The 17,910-nt window shown below is 29.6% G+C and overlaps 3 protein-coding genes across 3 annotated transcripts; 1 reads left to right on the plus strand and 2 right to left on the minus strand.

The window, feature by feature from the left end:
• The first annotated feature begins 248 nt into the window (after window positions 1–248).
• On the plus strand, window positions 249–3,379 carry LOC114182151 (alpha/beta-Hydrolases superfamily protein). Its single transcript, XM_028068933.2, has 2 exons — window positions 249–725; window positions 2,671–3,379. Exons 1-2 carry the CDS (start codon window positions 319–321, stop codon window positions 3,098–3,100), a joined length of 837 nt encoding a protein of 278 aa, XP_027924734.2. The 5' UTR covers window positions 249–318; the 3' UTR covers window positions 3,101–3,379.
• A 213-nt stretch (window positions 3,380–3,592) lies between these two features.
• On the minus strand, window positions 3,593–7,123 carry LOC114182150 (nudix hydrolase 20, chloroplastic-like). The gene is made up of 9 exons (XM_028068932.2): window positions 6,794–7,123; window positions 6,213–6,277; window positions 5,774–5,960; window positions 5,599–5,679; window positions 4,913–5,038; window positions 4,612–4,691; window positions 4,261–4,376; window positions 4,053–4,173; window positions 3,593–3,856 (listed from the first exon to the last, which is right to left on the minus strand). Exons 1-9 carry the CDS (start codon window positions 7,055–7,057, stop codon window positions 3,787–3,789), a joined length of 1,110 nt encoding a protein of 369 aa, XP_027924733.2. The 5' UTR covers window positions 7,058–7,123; the 3' UTR covers window positions 3,593–3,786.
• A 1,780-nt stretch (window positions 7,124–8,903) lies between these two features.
• LOC146886617 (uncharacterized) lies at window positions 8,904–13,723 on the minus strand. The gene is made up of 11 exons (XM_085672161.1): window positions 13,684–13,723; window positions 12,691–12,824; window positions 12,035–12,235; window positions 11,879–11,944; window positions 10,686–11,117; window positions 10,354–10,407; window positions 10,180–10,208; window positions 9,788–9,862; window positions 9,600–9,690; window positions 9,355–9,441; window positions 8,904–8,930 (listed from the first exon to the last, which is right to left on the minus strand). The coding sequence occupies exons 1-11, from the start codon at window positions 13,706–13,708 to the stop codon at window positions 8,904–8,906; spliced, it is 1,221 nt and encodes a 406-aa protein (XP_085528287.1). The 5' UTR covers window positions 13,709–13,723.
• Window positions 13,724–17,910: the final 4,187 nt, after the last annotated feature.

Genomic DNA, 17,910 nt, shown 5'->3' on the forward strand with positions numbered 1-17,910 from the left:
TTATTTTATTTTAATCGATACTAGACTTCCAAACTTCAAATATCTTTTTTTTAGAGATTAGGTAAAAATTTGTTTGCGAACATATAAAAAATCTCAGGATGCATGAGATGAGATCAAATGATGGCGAATTGCACCTTTACAACTACCATCTTACAGTTGTTTGTTGTACATGTTTTTTATTTTGACCAATAAAAAAGAAAAGAAAGAGAAAAACATTTCTCCTATGGCTATAAATATGGGCAGACACACCAAAAGGGAGCACCAGAAGCCACACATTCTGATCTTTCACTACTTTTCTCCCTCCCAATTTTCCTTCTTATGGAACCCAAACTTCACAACAACCCAAAGATGTTAGAAAAACAGTGGCTTTCTACTGCCTTGAATGCCAGAACCCTCGGATTAGGCACTGAGACCATAGTCTTTGCTCATGGTTTTGGAACAGACCAGTCTGTCTGGGACAAGATCACTCCTTTCCTTGCCGAACACTACAAGGTTGTGCTGTTTGATTGGCCCTTTTCTGGCGCTGTGGATCCAACCCTCTATGACCCTTTCAAGTATTCCTCCTTGGAAGCTTTTGCTGATGTTTTGGTCACTCTCATGGATCAGATGGACCTCAAAGCTATCACCTTTGTTGGTCATTCCATGTCTGGCATGATTGGCTGCATAGCCTCCATAGCCAGACCTGACCTCTTCAAAAGGCTTATTCTCCTTGGTGCTTCTCCCAGGTCATATTCTTCTTCTTCTTCCTCTTCTCTTACCTTGTCTTTCTCCCTTGTATCTTTGTTCTGTGTTCCACAAACTCATGACAGACCAAAAACGTTTCAGTGTCTGCTTCTCCTTTACTATGATGTTCTTTCAAGATTAAGAAATAACTTGACTTTCTGTCATTTGATCTGATTCAACTTCCTCCTCTTATTTTCTTACATTGATCATACTGAGGTTAAAGTTTAAAACTTATGACTTGAATTCTTATTATACCAGATGTTCAACTTCTCCTTTTGCAGAACTTGTAAGTTTTCTGGAATGTTTTTGAAGTCCTTCTGCGTCTGTTGACAGAAACAGTAACTCTCTTTGCATTAATCATGGACAACAGTACCACTTTGAACTGTTTTCATCTTTACGAGCTTTCTCTCATGTCCCTTTTTGGATTTATGTTAACTGGTGTTTTTAGAAAACTATTATATATTTTTTATATTTATTAAATATTTTTAATCAGTAACAGTTTTTGTTTGAAATAGTAAATATATTTCTAACAATATTTTTATTTTTAAATCAATAGTCCTGGTATTCATTCTACACTTCTATCAGTTTTACCATTGTATAATTCATTATTCACACCATACATTTTACAATCTATATTCTTTCACACATCTCTCTTTCTCGTCTCTTTCTACTTCATTGTTTAAAATTTGTTTTACAAATATAATTTTGCTTTCTTATATTCCCCACTTCAATTTTTTTAGTATTTGTCTTACTAATCCCATCCTCTCTATGTTGTTTGAGTTAGGTTGAGCCATATGTGTCTGTTGTTTTTTTTAACTCTTTCTCTTAAGGGAACCCCTACACAAAGTTTAATGGTTTGGTCCCAGAATTTTTTCTAGGACTTTCCACTGTCTGTAGGAATCTATATTTGTGAGGGAAAAAGAACAATAATCAGCACTATTCACAGAACAACACACCTAATAATTTGGGCAACTTGCAACCTTCGACTGTGGAAAAGATAAGGATATATCATAGCCCAAATAAACAATAATTTAAATTTCACTATTAAAAAGAACCAACCAGTTACAGAATTATAGAAAAAAAAAAGATGAACCAACCAAATCATGTGGTGTATACGGTATTGGGGGAGGGTTTCCAATTTTTTTTGTAATCTTGTGGTATCACCTTTTTCAGCGTGGTGTGTTTGATGAACCAACCTTGCTTTCATCCATAAAAAAATGTTAATAGAATAAACAGAAAGCTCTGAACTAACTCAAAAAGACAAAACTTCACTTTCTCTTCCCACTTTGCTGACTTCAATCATCTCCACTTCTTATAAAATAAGATTTGGAAGATTGCACCTTAGCCCTTTTCAAATTTGAACCACCAATTTGCCGGCCATGTCAATTTCAGTTAGAGATAAAAATATATTCTCTCACCATTTTTACAATTTTTATTTTTGATTCCTCTGAAGTAAAGAGATGTATTAAATTAAAGGTAGAAAGACATTTATGTGCAATTTAAAGAGGTGAAGTGATTAAGATGTGTGTTCATATCTATCTTAGTCAGAAATATCAGACCAGAACACGTATACTACAGTGTGAAAATTTGATTTTGATACTAAACCAAACAGGTCCTTAACAGTGACAAAAATACCCTTTACAAATAACATCAAAAAAATTGTATGAAAGCAAAGTAAGGTTGATTCAGTTCTTTCCTCTCTGGTTCAGAAGAACGATCCACAGTTTTCTCTTTTCACCTTTAAAAGTATACAAAACAAAAGAAGGAAGAATCTTTTTTCCATCACTACATTATCATTCTTTCCATCATAAATGTTCTTAAGAGTTATAACAGTGTTTTAAGCTTTTAATAAGCATGGCTAAGATTGAAAAAAATCAGTTTTTTAACCAACTCAAACCCAAGACATCTTAAGGGTAAGTCCCTCTAACTTCTTGCTATGACATACAGGTATCTTAATACAGATGACTATGAGGGTGGCTTTACTAGCTCAGATGTTGAGCAGTTTCTGCAGAGCATGGAGTCCAACTATGACAACTGGGTCACTGCCTTCTCCTTACTAGCAGTGGACACAAATGATGAGCCATCTGTTAACAAATTCAGAGAGTTCCTGAGAAGAATGAGAGCTGGTGTGGCACTCTCCTTAGCCAAGACTGTGTTCTATAGTGATTACAGAGATATACTTGAGAAAATTGAAACTCCATGCACCATTATTCAGACCACTAGTGACATTATTGTTCCATTCAATGTAGCACTGTACATGGAGAGAAAAATTAAAGGAAAAGTTACATTGGAGGCTTTAGAAGCTAAAGGGCATTTTCCTCAGATGACTGCATGCTCTCAGCTAGTTGATGTGCTGAAGGGTGTTATTGGCTTGTGATTCTCAATCTCCTTCATTTTGTCATCTTAGTTATACTTGTTTCTGATTTCATTTATATAAATAGGTTGATGTACATGTTTGGTTGGAACTACGTTCACAACCCACGCTAATACTGAAGTGGCTACATTTTGTGTTGAAGTGAACGCACACCTGACGTGGTTCCAAACACACGTGTAGTTTGTGTGAGGTTTATATGGTGTCTTGATGTGGACAAAGTGTGGTATGTGTTACTTAATTCATTGTACTCTTGAAATAATAATGTGAATTAGCTTGTGGGAATGTACTTTTTCTCAATCTCTTTCTCATATAGGTATGCTGGCAAATAAAGTGTGTTGACAATAATCTTATTTTATCCATTGGTCAAATTCATCTTCAAGACATGATCTGGACCATTGTGCTTTGTTCATTTTAAGTTGTTGCAACAAGGAAAACAAACAGCCGCAATTTTGACTTTATGAAATCTAAATGTCAGATTTTGCATGCATGAAATAATTCTTTGAACATGTTTAATGTTTACTCACCAATTATTGCAAAAATCAGAAGTACAATATAAGTATCCAAGTTGAAGACTGCATCACTGGAAAAGTGCAATCCAACAGTTTCTAAGATAATATTGAATTAACCATTATGAAGTTTCAACAACAAATATCAATGCATGACACAGTGAATATTCATGATACTTTGTGTCAGGAGCAATCTCCTATTCTTAAGCTTCGTAGAAGATCCAAATATCCATGATATTCAGGAGTGATGTATCTGCAATATAAGAACAAACAATCATAAAGTTTTCACTGGAACCAATATCCATTCAAGAGAACTATTGCTAAAGAAATTTCACTTTTGTTACTTTGTATGTTTGCAATATGATTTCCTAGTTTATATTCACAGCCTCAAAAATTCCAAAATCTATTGTGTATACTCTACCAAAGGTAGGAATGATGTAGACAAATACCCATGTCGAAACAGGAAGTCAATGATTACGAGCGAGCAATTTGTCTTGAAAAACTCTGTCTTACGTATGACTTCTGCAACTTGTCTAACAGGGATCAACTTGAAGCTATCAACTTCTCCATCTGATATTATTAGACCACAAAAAGGTGAGAAGGGCAACGATAGAACAAAACAAACAACAGTAAAATTGAAGGACATGTAAGGCTTACCTTCATTATTAGGTATGAAATCTTGTGGAAGTTTTAGATCATAACAAAATAGAACATCTCTCTTGTATCTATACCCATCAATATCCATATATGAAACAGCTCCTACAGGTATGGCTCTGTGAAAGCGGCAATTAAAAGAATTAGACAGATAGAAGGTGTACTACTTATTTGAAATCTTTCATTTTGGCTAATGATTGTATAGAGTAAAGTGGTACACACACACAACTCATTAAATAGCATAGGCTTAAAAACAGAATCAGTTAACCCACCATTCCAAAGGCAAATCAAAATTCATGCACTAGAGGAATATAGGAGGAAGGGGAAAAGTTTAGTATGAGGTTAGTTACTTACTTGACAGAGATAGATCTAGGTATTCCTGCTTCCTCTTCACATTCCTTTATGACATTCTCCTGACAGTCAATGCCGTGTGGCTGTGACAGTAGCAATTAAATAAGAAACTTGATGATAATCTATTGAATAAAGGAAACATTTAATATTAAATGGAACTTGTATATTGATTTGCTTATGCAGTGGCTACACTTTGCTAACACTGTTCAGTTCCTAACCAGAGGAAAAATGATTCACCCAAAAGGTAATAGTGATGTTGGGGAGAATGTTTAAGCATAGAATAGAGAACAATGAAACTACAAACCAGTCCTCCTGCAACTAGATGATCAAGCATTCCAGGATATGTCTGTTTGGTGTCGCTTCTCTTTCCTATCCACAGGTGCTTCTGCCCATCCACCTCAACATAGCCATTCATATGGACTCCATAAGCCTAATCTTTGAAGAGAAAAAAAAGGGTTAAAACAAGAGCTTTGGAATCAAGATATATATAAAAAGACAGGTTAAGGATGAAAAGTTTTGAACAAGAGCTTTAGGATGTACACCGAATTATCAATAAAAAAGGCTTTTGAAAAACAAATCTTTAGTGGTTGCCAAAATTTGCTTGAACACAAATCACCAAGTAATTTCAAAATGATGGCAACACAAGATTGCAAATTGGTAACATTCAATTCCACAAACTAACGCAAGTTCAATTTTCAATTACTATTTAGCAATGAATTGTAATCCGGTTTGTTCAACAGTTTTTCTCATGAAATTTATTTGGCAAAAAACAGTTCACAAACCTGCAATGCGGAGGAATTCAGTTTTCTTCCAAGATGATCAATTGTGCTAAACATGCTTAGAAGAGTAGAAATAACAGTCTAAACTATGACAACAGCCCAAGGCCATGGAAGAATTCACAGTGTACACACTGCCGAATATATGGCTTCTAACATTTGCAGTAACTACAAAAAGTACAGGAAACAAGTACCAAGAAACATCTCCTTGTACCTTTATGCCGAAATAAGGAGCTGCTGCACGCTCCAATGAAAAGAAAATGGGTGCACCAAAGGATGATGTCACAGGGTAAAGCTGGTAAAACATGGACAAGAAACATAGGTTAGATACCTGGGCATTAGGAAGGCACAGAAAAATGACAACATATAACATTCTACGCATTTTATACCTCGTTCCGTATACCTGGAATCCGCTCCTCTCCCAACTGCTGTACTACATATGCAACAGCACTGGTTCTTTCGTCAGCTGTCTTCAGCATTGGATGCAAAGAAACAAAGTCACCATTGGGGCCTCCATTGAATTTTTCTTTGGGGAAAACGAACACATCGCCAAAGCCCCTCAAATGCTCCACAAATCTGAACTTATTTTATGTTAAACAATAACCTGCAACTATCATTAGCTAAGGTGCAGGCGCAGCAGTTCATGTAATGAAAATAAATAAGAACAACAACAACAACGACAAAAAGCATTATCCCACAAGGTGAGATCGGCTACATGGATCAGTCAGAACACAACAAGATTAATCAATGAGATATTCACAAATAACTATGCAAGAGATGACACGAGAATTACAAGGAAAAAAAGAGATAGAATTGAAGTAAACTTACCCATTGTGAATGAATCCAACAATGTGGCCCTCGATGACAAACGGAAGGAACTCAGATTGTTTTTCCTATAAGTTCAATGTCAACAACAAAGACTATGATTAAACTCAATTCTGCTACCAACGAAGTTGAATTGACAGAAACAGAAACAAGTGTATCCTATAATCTAGTGCCTGCTTGGTTTCACTTCAACTCATAAAATCACGTTAAGATACCCGCTATCATGAACTTAGATAACTTTTCACATATTTGGTCTTATGTAGGGTCCAGAATTGATTTCCAGTTATAAAACAATTCACACTAAATTTTAGTACTAACCCAATGCTTCGGTCGAAAATCAATTCTGTTAAAAAACAATATCGTAACTCAATAGCACTCAAACCAATTTCGCAAAAGCTCACTCACCCACAAACTTAAAATTAGCCAGACCCATAATTCAAAAACCGAAAAGAAAATAACTTTACGGTAAAATAGAGGGTATGATGCACAAACACACAACTGGGTGTCTCTATATATGAAATTTACTTCACTCATCAGTGTTTGTGTTTTCCAAGGAAGCAAAGAGAACGGTGCAAAGAGCTTACAGAACCACGATTGCACAGTTGAACTTTGTTGAAGAAGCCTTGGAGATAGCGAGAGCGGTCTTGTGTGTTAGATTGAGATTCAGAAATGCCAATGGCATCGTCCCATGTGAACGATAATGTGGCAGAAGAAGAAAAAGACGAGGCCAAGCTGAAGTTGGTGGAAGTTGTGGAGAGAAAAGGGTGAGAGGGAAGGAGTGAAGAGAAGGGTCGTGATCTGACGTAGCTCAAAGTAGCAAATTTGCTGATGCAGCAAACCGTTCCCATTGTTGTCTCTGGTTTGCTCAACCGAACAAAGTTAAGGTATCTATGTCTGACATGATCAAAGGAGTGCAGACAATGGTTTTTTTTTTTAGTGTAGCAATTTAGGCCTTGTTTGTCTCAGGCCCATTTTTTATGGGCCACATATTATCAAGTCTCTCTCGTATAACGATTAACGAGGTACTAATATATTAGGGTGCTTCTCCCTGCACCTCCGATGTCTCTTCTGCATCCCAAAATTTATTATTATGCCCTTCATTAATATACAGGTGAAAGCCAACTCCTCTACACCCCAAAATGATTTCTTATTATTTCTTCTTTCGTTTCTTCTCCGTTTCATTACTGTGCCTTCATTTAAATTTTTCTGTCCAGGTTACCCTTAATATTAGTTTAACCTTTTTTTTCTTTTCTGTTTATGATGTAAAACGGAATTCGTATTCCGTTTCAAAAAGTATGAAACAGATTCCACATTCCATTTCAGAAAAACAACACGAAATCTTTATGAAACGCATGTTGGCATCTGTTTCACACCATTTTGAAATGGATTACGTAATCCGCTTCGGGAAAAAATTGAAAAATTTTGGGAAACGGGATACGAATTCCGTTTCATAAAAATGTGAAACGGATTCTGTAATCCGTTTCAAAAAAATTTGATTTTTTTTAAAACTAACGGTTTATTTATATATTGTAAGTATACCATTTTCCTGAGAAGAGAATGCATGTGTAAAGTAAAAAAAAAAATGATAACATAATATTTTTTTTACAATTATTTCTTACATTATACAAAAATCTTCTATTAAAAAATGATAAATTTTTTTTAATCACTTTATTGATTAATTTAAATACTAATTTACAAAAATAAAAAAATATTGGTTACTAAAATAGTGACCATTATAAATAAATAGTTATAATTGGTTTCTAAAATTTAGTTACCAAGATTTTGACTATCAAAATAATTAGTTTATAAATTAGTCTCTAAACATTAATTATCAAAATTTTGACTATCAGATAATTTCGTTTCTAAATTAGTCTCTAATTAATCTGTAACTAATTTAATGATCAATTATATTTATTTATTTATAAATATTAGTTACTATTTTAACAATCAATAAATTTTATTTTGTGAATTGGTATCTAAATTAATTTCTACCATAACTAACAATTTTTTTCACTAAAATTAGTTATTATTTAAGAGTTAGTTTTATGTAAGTGTAATACTTTTAAAATTTATTGAGATGTAATATTTTTAAAATAAAAGGGTGATTTGTGTAGGATTTTTAAAAATAGTATTTAAGTGTAATTTGAAAAAAAAAAGAAAAAGAGTACAATTTATTGATTAAAATATACACAACTCCTTCATCATTTAAATGGTAGTTTGATGGTCTCGTAAAACCTTCATTTTTAAATAAGAAATTTTAGTATAGTAAAAGGTAAGGTCAAATATAATAGAAAGAGAAAATATCTGATTCTTTTATTAAGTTTTTTTTTTTTAGTATGCAATTGAATTAAAAATAACGATTAAAACAAGAATTGACAATTGAGATTCAATAACTTAAATACTTATCTTATTTTAGCCGGGAAACACTTCAAAGTTGGAGAAGCACTTCCTTTATTACAATTTTTTTTAACCATGACTTTTGCCAAATTAAAAATAGTTAACAATCATAGTTTGTGAAACATCTAAAGTTACATGTGCAACCATAAAAACAGATTCAATACTAAGCTGTCTTCTATGAAAACTAGGATCAGTGAAGAGAAGCATGATGTTTGATTATGTTCTTCTCTTGTTTCCACAACATGAAATTCTTTCATCTTCTTCTTCAATCTTCTCTTCAGAGAATCACATGCATGCTTAGATAGGTTCAACAAATATGGTCTCCTGGCACAAGAAATTTCAACATGTTGATGATTACATGTTCAGACAAAAACTCAAAATGAAAAAGGGTTTAATTAGTCGGATGATAATCATTTTCGTTCAATGTGTTAGTTTGGTATCCGTTTTAAAAAATGTGTTAATCTAATTCCAATTATTGAAAAAGTGTCTTAATTAGAGTCCTTTCAGACAAAAATTACTAAAGTTGTTAACTTAATTCATGATCATTAAATTTTAATATAAATACAAATATTTAATTTTGTAAGTCATTTTAATTAAATATCAATACCGTTAACGGTATTAATAATTTTTTTTCTAAAAAACATTTAATTGAGTACTAAACTAACATATTTAAACAAAAGTAAGTATCGTCTGACTAATTAAACCAAATGAAAACAATGATGTGAAACACTATTGATGTTAGACTCACCCCAAGGAAAATTGTTCCTATGTAGTGGTGTTTGCTTTCAGTCGGAGATAAGATCAAAGTTTGAGAAGGAAGACGAATTTTCGCACACTGCACAAAAATGGATCATCTTTACGTTAGACTTAGATACAGAGAACTATGCCCTAATCAGAACTAATTTATCATTTTTTTTTCATTAAGATTCAAAATACAGTTAATGTTTCTGATGTAAATTGATAAAAGATAACATGTAAGTATAAATGACTAACCAGTTTTTTGTTCTTCAGATGTTCGTATAAGTCAAGATTGTTGAATTGCATTATAGTGAAGAACACATAATCCACAGGCTCACTATAAATACTGCATTTAAATGTAATTGGAGTATATATATGTAAGATTTTTTCACAAAAGTATTCATTTAAAGAGTACCAATATTAGCATTGTGGCTTCAAATTACTTTATTGTATGGGTGACAGCTTTCTCTGATAAATAGAGGATAATGTCTAGCCTACTAGACCAATCTTCAGTGAGCCTACAATGAAAAAATAAATTATATATTATGCTTCTGAAATTAATTACGAACAATGATATTTTGACTACTAAATTTTGACAATTTTTTCTTACATAATAATGTGTTATCTTCTTAAGTCGTTTTAAATATTGAAAATAAAAAAAATAAATAAAAAAACTTAAAAAAATGACATCTAATGTTGTAAGAGAAAGTTATTAAAATTTAGTAATAAAAAATCATTTTACATTAATTGTACTGTATTTATCCAAATTATGGTTGATGCAAAATATTTTCTATGTGAGTACACATAGAAAAATCTTTTGAGAAGAGACACTTACGTTAAGGGCGATGTTGCTCTTTTGAGAGCCTGTTTCATGAGTAGAAAGATCAATTATTTAACAAATTGACATAATCATAATGTTGTGTTCTAAAAAAGTAGAACATGGATCATTATGATCCCATTTAACAAAGTAGATGTTCAAGGTTATAAAGATTCATTGATTCCACCGTACCTTTGCTATATGAAAGGAGTTGCGATTCTTGCGAATATTTCCGACCAAACATCCCTAGAGGTGCACAATAGAGAAAGAGAATTGTAAGTGAATAATTTTTTAAAATCTCTAAATCCATGATATGTTTGGTTCAGTATCGGAGAATTGATTCCAGTTAAATTCAATCAATTATCCAACATAGTTGCTTCTCGGTCGGCGTGAATTTTTTATTTTCTGATTAGTTTTGGAAACTAAACACATATTGATTATGCGTTAGAAAATAAATTCTAATAAATTTTACACCACTTTAACGCAGAGGCAGAAACGCATAATATGAATTTGACATAACTTACCTCCCATGCATGATTGTAGAGTTGAAAGTTTGTAAAATATGGTGAGAAAGTTTGATGATGTTGATGAGCACCACCACTACCATTGTTGGTAGCATAAAGAAGGTTTGATGATGAGTGTGGTTGAACATTGAATGAATTTCCAGTTGAATGAGGGAACATTGACCAGTTCTCTGAAATGCCTCCAAGAACACCCTTATTGTCTCTTTCTTCCATAACCATTCCTTTTGAAGACCCTTCTCCTGCTGTCAAAGTTGGTGCTGTGTTATTTGTTCTCTTCATTGATTCTACCCATTCTTCTGTGTGTGGATCCATTGTCCTTTTCCCTCGAAAGGCATTGTGTGCCTCCTTAAATTTTCTTGACAGTAAAACAGTAAATTCATTCATCCTAATACTGCTGATGGGAATCTTTGATACCAGAGAACCATCATTGCCCTACAAAAAGAAGAAAAAGATAGTTACCGAGTTACAATTCAAGTCAAGGTTAAAGCCTCACATCGAGTAAAAATAGAAAAATGACCGCTATAAAATAGAATGATTCCTAAATTTATTATCTTTTGGTTGTAAGTGATGTCGTGGTTTTTAATATAATCTTACGCTACCATCAGAGTTAATGGTTTTTGTTGTAAAACGGTGGTACATAGACTTGTTCACAACTTGTTGGTATTGTGCGAAAAAACCTCACATTATGTACTAAGCAAAACATACATTAATACTATAATGTTTTCTTGGGTTTATATATTTTTCTCATATATTCATTGACAGATTGTGATTCGATTATAGTCATTGAAAAATTATGATTCTATATATATGACATTGGTCTGACACATATAAGGCATTTGACACCATTTTTATCTCAAACTTAAGACAATGAAATTATAAGTTTTTCATCTTATACCGTGTTTAAGATATAGGACTTTGACTCACATTTGAATTATTTCCGACACATTTCTTATTTCAACAAACATCATAATCATTCATACACTTGAACTATTCCCAACACGTTTCTTATTTCAACAAACATCATAGTCTTTCATAAGACAACCACAATGTAACGTAATTATATTTATTCTCGTTCATGGTGCTAAATTAAAAAAAAGAAAAAAAAACTTGATGTCCATTGCACAAGTTTGAATGATTTTGGGGTGTGACAGATAAAATATCAATGGAAGGAGTTTAGAGAGATTAACTTTTACCATGTTGAATATCACTCCAAAAATGGGGTGTTGCATTGGAGATATTATTGATATAGACACTGCTAACTGCATGTAGTAACATGAGTATATAGTGAGTGTAAATAGAAAACTAACATAGGAAAAAAATAAATAAAAGAACAGAGTTCAAGACATTACTGGACCAAACATTTCTGCCACCTCGTAAAAATCAGCATTTACATGATGTAACTTTGTGCCAATAATTCCTCCATTAGTAATCTCAGGTACAGAGACCAAGCTTCTCCTAGGAAATGGATCTCTTGCTGCTACAACAACACAGTGTCTTTGTCCATTATAGTACTCTTGTATTGTCATTACATTAGAAGGCCTTGGAAACATCTGTTACATGATTCACATCATGCATAGTTAGTTTTCTATTTTATGGACATGCATATGCAACAGTACAATTAAGCTTTAATTAGTCAGATAATATCTACTTTCGTTTAAATGTATCAGTTTAGTACATGCTTTTAAAAATGTGTCAATTTAATTTTAACTTCTTTTAAAAAAGTATCTTAATCAAGTTCCTCTCAGACAAAAATTACTAAAGTCATTAAGTTAATTCATGACTTTTACCATTAAATTTAAATGTAAATATCAATACTTACTTTTGTAATTCATTTTAATTATCAATACCATTAACGATATTAATAATATTTTTATGAAAAGAACCTAATTAATGCATCTTTTCCAAACTGACACATATAAATTAGAGTAGATACCATTTAACTAATTAAACCTAAAATTAACACCGTAATAAAAAGAAAATGAAGTATGTGTTGACATATACATACCATTAGTGCCTTTGCAAGGCCTTCCACCATAACATTTCGGTTTAGATTATTATCCCCATTAAAAGCTAAGCATGATAAAATGTCTAAAAAATAATTCACATCTCTTGTCCAATCAATATATTGGACATCCAACCCTGCACACAAAATACATAAATAATCAATTTTCTTGTTTTTCTTCAAAATTATGAACTTTCCTAAAAAGGAATTATGTTCGACAAATATGTTTTTCTATTACAGAAAATTTTGTATTTATCCATAAAATTTTCCTAAGAGATAAAAATTTGTTGATAAAATGAGTTTATCGATAGAGAATATTAATGAATTTTAAATATTTGTTCGTAATTGATTCACCGTTAATTGAGAAGGGTTTTAAAATTTTTATTATTAATAATTTTTTTAGTAATTTATTATTAAAGTTTGTAGATAAAATAAAGGGTTAAATATGTTTTTGGTCCTAGTGAATTTTGAAATAAGTCCATTTCGAAACTTTAGACCAATTTAGTCTTTCATTTTTTGAAATACGTGGATTTAGTCATTTTAATCAAATTTTGTGGAGTTTATTTGACATTTCAAGTGTGTCTCATAATAACATTTGATTTCACATTAAAACAAAAATGTATCAAACAGTATAAACAACTAAAATACAATCCTATGCGTACGAAACATCAAATACACCCAACCAAATTTGATTAAAATGACTAAATCCACGTATTTTGATAAATGAATAACTAAATTGATTCAAAGTTTCAAAATTGACTAATTTCAAAATTCATTGAAAGTCAAGGTACAAAAATATATTTAACCCTAAAATATACATCAAATTTCTTATAATTTGTTTTTTATTTTAACTATTCCATAAATTTGGTCCCTAAAAGTACGTCAATAAAAAGAAGTAGAAAGTGACTTTAAAAAAATTGTTTACAGAATTGTTATAAATCGAATTGAATAAAAAGGAATGTCTTGTAAAGAAAAATGTAAACAAAAATGAAATACCTATATTGGAGTTGGAATTATACATGACAAGACCCAACTCACATGCTGCTTCATTAGCTTCCTGTGAACAAATGATGCATGGTAAGGGAACATATATCGTAAATTTGGAAACTACACAAAATTTGAAAACAAAAATGTATTAAAATATTCTAAACAAGTATGAATTTGAGTCGAAGATGTACTGCAACAAATATTTTTGAGAAAATCTGTAATTTTTGCAATTAAAAATATATAAAATATTATAAAATATACCTCTTGTATTGAGTTGTAAAAGAAGGTCCTGCATAATCAATAAACAAGGCGATTAATAATTCATTTTGCATAATTGTGGTTACAAATTCAATTTTTTTTATTTACTTCAACTAAAACAATTAATGCTTTTGTTCATAAAACAAAGCTAGCTTTTTCAAAATATAACATGATAGAACAAAAATACACAAAGCATAAAAAATAATAACATTACACAAGAAGATAAAATACAATAAAGAAAATAAATTCTGCCACCTTTTTCCTGCTCAAATTAAGGGCACTTTAGACATTTGGTTTTATTTTTCTGCTTTTATTTTTATTTTTAATAAGTTATTAATTAGTGACATTTATTAGAGAATATGTATTTAATGCACACCATAAAATAATTTTTTTTGTTATGTTTATCATTAAATGTTAGGAAAAATATAATATATTTTAATAATGTCATTTTGTTGCATGTCATGTGATCTAATTGTATAATGCGAACCAACTTACATTTATGGTTTTCAAATTATTACACATCACTAATATTATATATATATATATATATATATATATATATATATATATAAAATAGGAAATTTTGATTAAAAAAAGCTTTTTGTTTTCTTTTAGTACGCAATTTTCCAACAGATCGAAGAATATTTTTTACTAGTTTATACATCTAATTTATTTTAAAACAAGGTATCACCTATTTCTTTTTCTGTTTTTATTTTTTTGCTTCCATGCATAAACTCATCCTATGGTGCAAAAGAATCATTCATAGCATATTATTTTAGAAAAAAGTTACTTAACTTTTACCAGAACAAAGCATACTTACACACACACACACACATATATATATATATATATATATATATATATATATATATATATATAATATGTGAAAAAAATTATAATTTTTACATATACTTGTAAAAATACATTTGTATATTCACTTTTTTATCATAAATAATTAATTTAATTTTTAAAAAATAATTTAAATAATTTTGATTCAAAAGAATAAAATAATGAAATAATTATTTTAATTTAAAAAGGAATTAAATTTAAATTAAGTATCACTTAAAGAATAAAAAAGAAAAAATATAATTATTTTAATGATTAGAAAAAAAAAAATCTTACTTAAAGTAGCAAAAATTTTCATACCTGACAATTTCCTGGAGATACTCTGAAACAATGTTGGGCCAGTATGGGCCCAAGGCTGAGCTGCCATCTACTACTATGTTTAACCATTTCTTAGCTGCCATTTTTGTAGAATTGAAAGCTTCAAAACAAAAAAAGGAAGAAGAATAGAAGAAGAAGAAGAAGAAGAAGAGAAGAAAGAAGGGTGAGAATGAAGAAGATGAAGCACTTTATAGAGCTAGTTGTGGACTCCACCCTCATTAACATATTGCTTTGACTTTTGTCATTTCATTATTCATGGATGAGAGATACTCACAAATACTCAATTTTTTTATTGCATGCATTTTAAAATTACTTTTGGAAAATATAATCAATTTTAATAAAATACTTATATATATATATATATATATATATATATATATTCTTTTTTCTGTTTAATACAATAAATTGTACTGTAATTACTTAAAAAATAATTATAAGGAATAAAAGTATAATAAAAAATAATAAGAAATGTGCTATTGAAATAAAAAAAAAAAAGGAATCATATTTTTCAGAATTGAGATAAATGAAAAAGAATGGACCAAGTATTTAAAAAAAAAAACGCCTTTAAAGGGTCCAATGTTGTAATTGGCAGGTAATACCTGTACATTGCCACCTTGCTGGTGAATATATTGTTAATAAAAAAGTCAGAGTATTAAATATATAATTAATGACAAATAAATATAAAGAAAATCAATTATTACATTTCTTTTGAAAATATATTTTTTGTTTTTCTAAAAATTTGGAGATTTGATTTAAGTCTCAAAAAAAATGTGCTTCTTTACTCCCTGAAACATCAAAATGTGTTGTTTTAGCACGCATTTGGACGGGGAAAAAAAAGAAAATAAATAAAAAAAGAGAGTGAAAATTGTTGTTTAGATAAGTAAAAATATAGTCAAAATGAATGGCCAATTTTTAAATGAAATCGTGTTGATTAAAATATTTAAAATATAAACTACATAATTACTTTTTTCTTTATAAATTTAAATTAATTTTTCTATTATATTTTTTCAACTTAATTAAATTCCTCTACTTTTTGTCTCTTATTCAAATATCCAAGCTTTTATTTCAATTTTATCACAGCTTAATTGAATTCTCGTCTGTTTATACAAATATATGTGAAAGGTTAATTGAATTATTTTTATTCTTTATTTGAATATTCAAAACTCTTTGTATTGATTTTCTTTCGCCAAAATAAACCTAATTCAATAAAAAAAAATCTTCAAATATATTTTCGTACACTTTATTTTCTAAATTAGACTTGTTTAGTATCTTAAGTTCAGATTTTGACTCCAATGCCGAATTGTCAGTCATGCACACTGTTTTTTTTTTTTTATACCCAAAAACAGGTTAAAATTTAGTTTTCCAGACCAAATTTTGATTTTTTTTCCCAATCTTTTAAAAGCCGAAGAAAAAATTTAATAATTAATTTTAAATAATTAATTAAAAATGTTGAAATTATTTTTAATTTGACTTTGGAGAAGCAACAAAATAAAAGAAATAATTTAAATGTGAATAACTTTTAGAAAGACTAGAGTATACATGCGAAACCCCTTTTACTACTTCCTTTTCTCTCTTCTACCACACACAGCTATATAATAATTATGTGCAATTTTGTCTTCTAAATAAAATAAAATTGTATCAATAATTATTATGGTCATATTGCATTTAATATCATAAATAATTATGAATTTTTACAGAATTCAATGTTTATTAAATATATCTTGAATGGTGTTCAACCCTGGTTAACAGGATCCTTAAAATAGAGGATATTGCTAACCATCCGGTTAAGAATAATTAACATACATTGAATCCTACAAAAGTACATAAATAAGTGTAATATTAAATAAAATCTGACATTAATGTAATTTTATTTTAATTAAAGAACAAAAGTACTCATAAGTGTTATACATGTATGTTTAATATTTTATTTAATACTCACCAATAAAAATTAAAAAATAATTAAATAATAAAATTAATATATTTTAGTATTGTTAAAAATTAAATATAATTAAACATAAGAAAGTTTAAATTGAATAAAAAAATAAAATAATGTTAAACATCTAAAATTATAAAAAAATAAACAACTAAAATATCAATTTGAGTAAAAATTTTAAAATTTTCAAAGTCCTTATTTTTTATTAAAAATTTATTGTCTAAGAATTAAAAGAATATTTTTGTTCTTGAAAAAATCTATTATATGCATTTATATTATTTTAATTAATGTACTTAATTATTTCAACTCTCAATACCGATATATATTAATTATTCTTTAACTAGTGTCCACTAATTAATATTCTCTTAAAATAAAATATACTTTTAACCTGGTTATAAATGCAAATTCAAATTAATTTATATTATATAATAAATGTGTTATTCGGAAAAAAATTAACGCACAACCTTTATAAATTATTATTTTTTAGTCGTTTTAGAAATGTAGTGTTGAAGGAACATTGAACGGACCAACTAATTTAGTTTAAAAATATAAGTGGTCAAAGTAAAATAAAATAAGAATGTTTTATTGACTAAATCAAAACATTAATAAATAGAAAAATTTATTTCTACAAATTTCAACTTGTAAAAATAATTTTTTTTAAATTAGATTATTTTTTCCACCTTCTCTTATAAGGTAATAGAGTAATTTGAATTTATTAACATGGTTGGAGTGTTGGTATAATAAAAACTTATGCAAATGAATACAAAGTCGAGACTAATAGTATTTTCTATTTTCTACTAAATCTTTTTAAATGTTATTAAGGAGATTATTTTTTAAAAATGGTCTTTTGACCGTAACCCGTGAACACCGGTCAATAATAA

This window comes from Vigna unguiculata, chromosome 4, assembly GCF_037176805.1.
Source record: "Vigna unguiculata cultivar grain cowpea cultivar isolate G323 ecotype 2 chromosome 4, ASM3717680v1, whole genome shotgun sequence".
Classification (NCBI taxonomy): Eukaryota; Viridiplantae; Streptophyta; class Magnoliopsida; order Fabales; family Fabaceae; genus Vigna; species Vigna unguiculata.

What these genes read in the sequence shown, in the direction of transcription:
- LOC146886617 (XM_085672161.1), bottom strand. Translation starts at nt 13,708, where the DNA reads ATGTATAATTCCAACTCCAATATAG. An exon ending in TCTACAATCATGCATGGGAG is followed by an intron (nt 10,408 to 10,685) that starts GTAAGTTATGTC and finishes GTGCACCTCTAG; the next exon opens with GGATGTTTGGTCGGAAATAT. An exon ending in TAGGAACAATTTTCCTTGGG is followed by an intron (nt 8,931 to 9,354) that starts GTGAGTCTAACA and finishes TTCTTGTGCCAG; the next exon opens with GAGACCATATTTGTTGAACC.
- LOC114182151 (XM_028068933.2), top strand. Translation starts at nt 319, where the DNA reads ATGGAACCCAAACTTCACAACAACCCAAAGATGTTAGAAAAACAGTGG. An exon ending in CTCCTTGGTGCTTCTCCCAG is followed by an intron (nt 726 to 2,670) that starts GTCATATTCTTC and finishes TATGACATACAG; the next exon opens with GTATCTTAATACAGATGACT.
- LOC114182150 (XM_028068932.2), bottom strand. Translation starts at nt 7,057, where the DNA reads ATGGGAACGGTTTGCTGCATCAGCAAATTTGCTACTTTGAGCTACGTC. An exon ending in CCTAGATCTATCTCTGTCAA is followed by an intron (nt 4,377 to 4,611) that starts GTAAGTAACTAA and finishes CCGCTTTCACAG; the next exon opens with AGCCATACCTGTAGGAGCTG. An exon ending in GACTTCCTGTTTCGACATGG is followed by an intron (nt 3,857 to 4,052) that starts GTATTTGTCTAC and finishes CTTATATTGCAG; the next exon opens with ATACATCACTCCTGAATATC.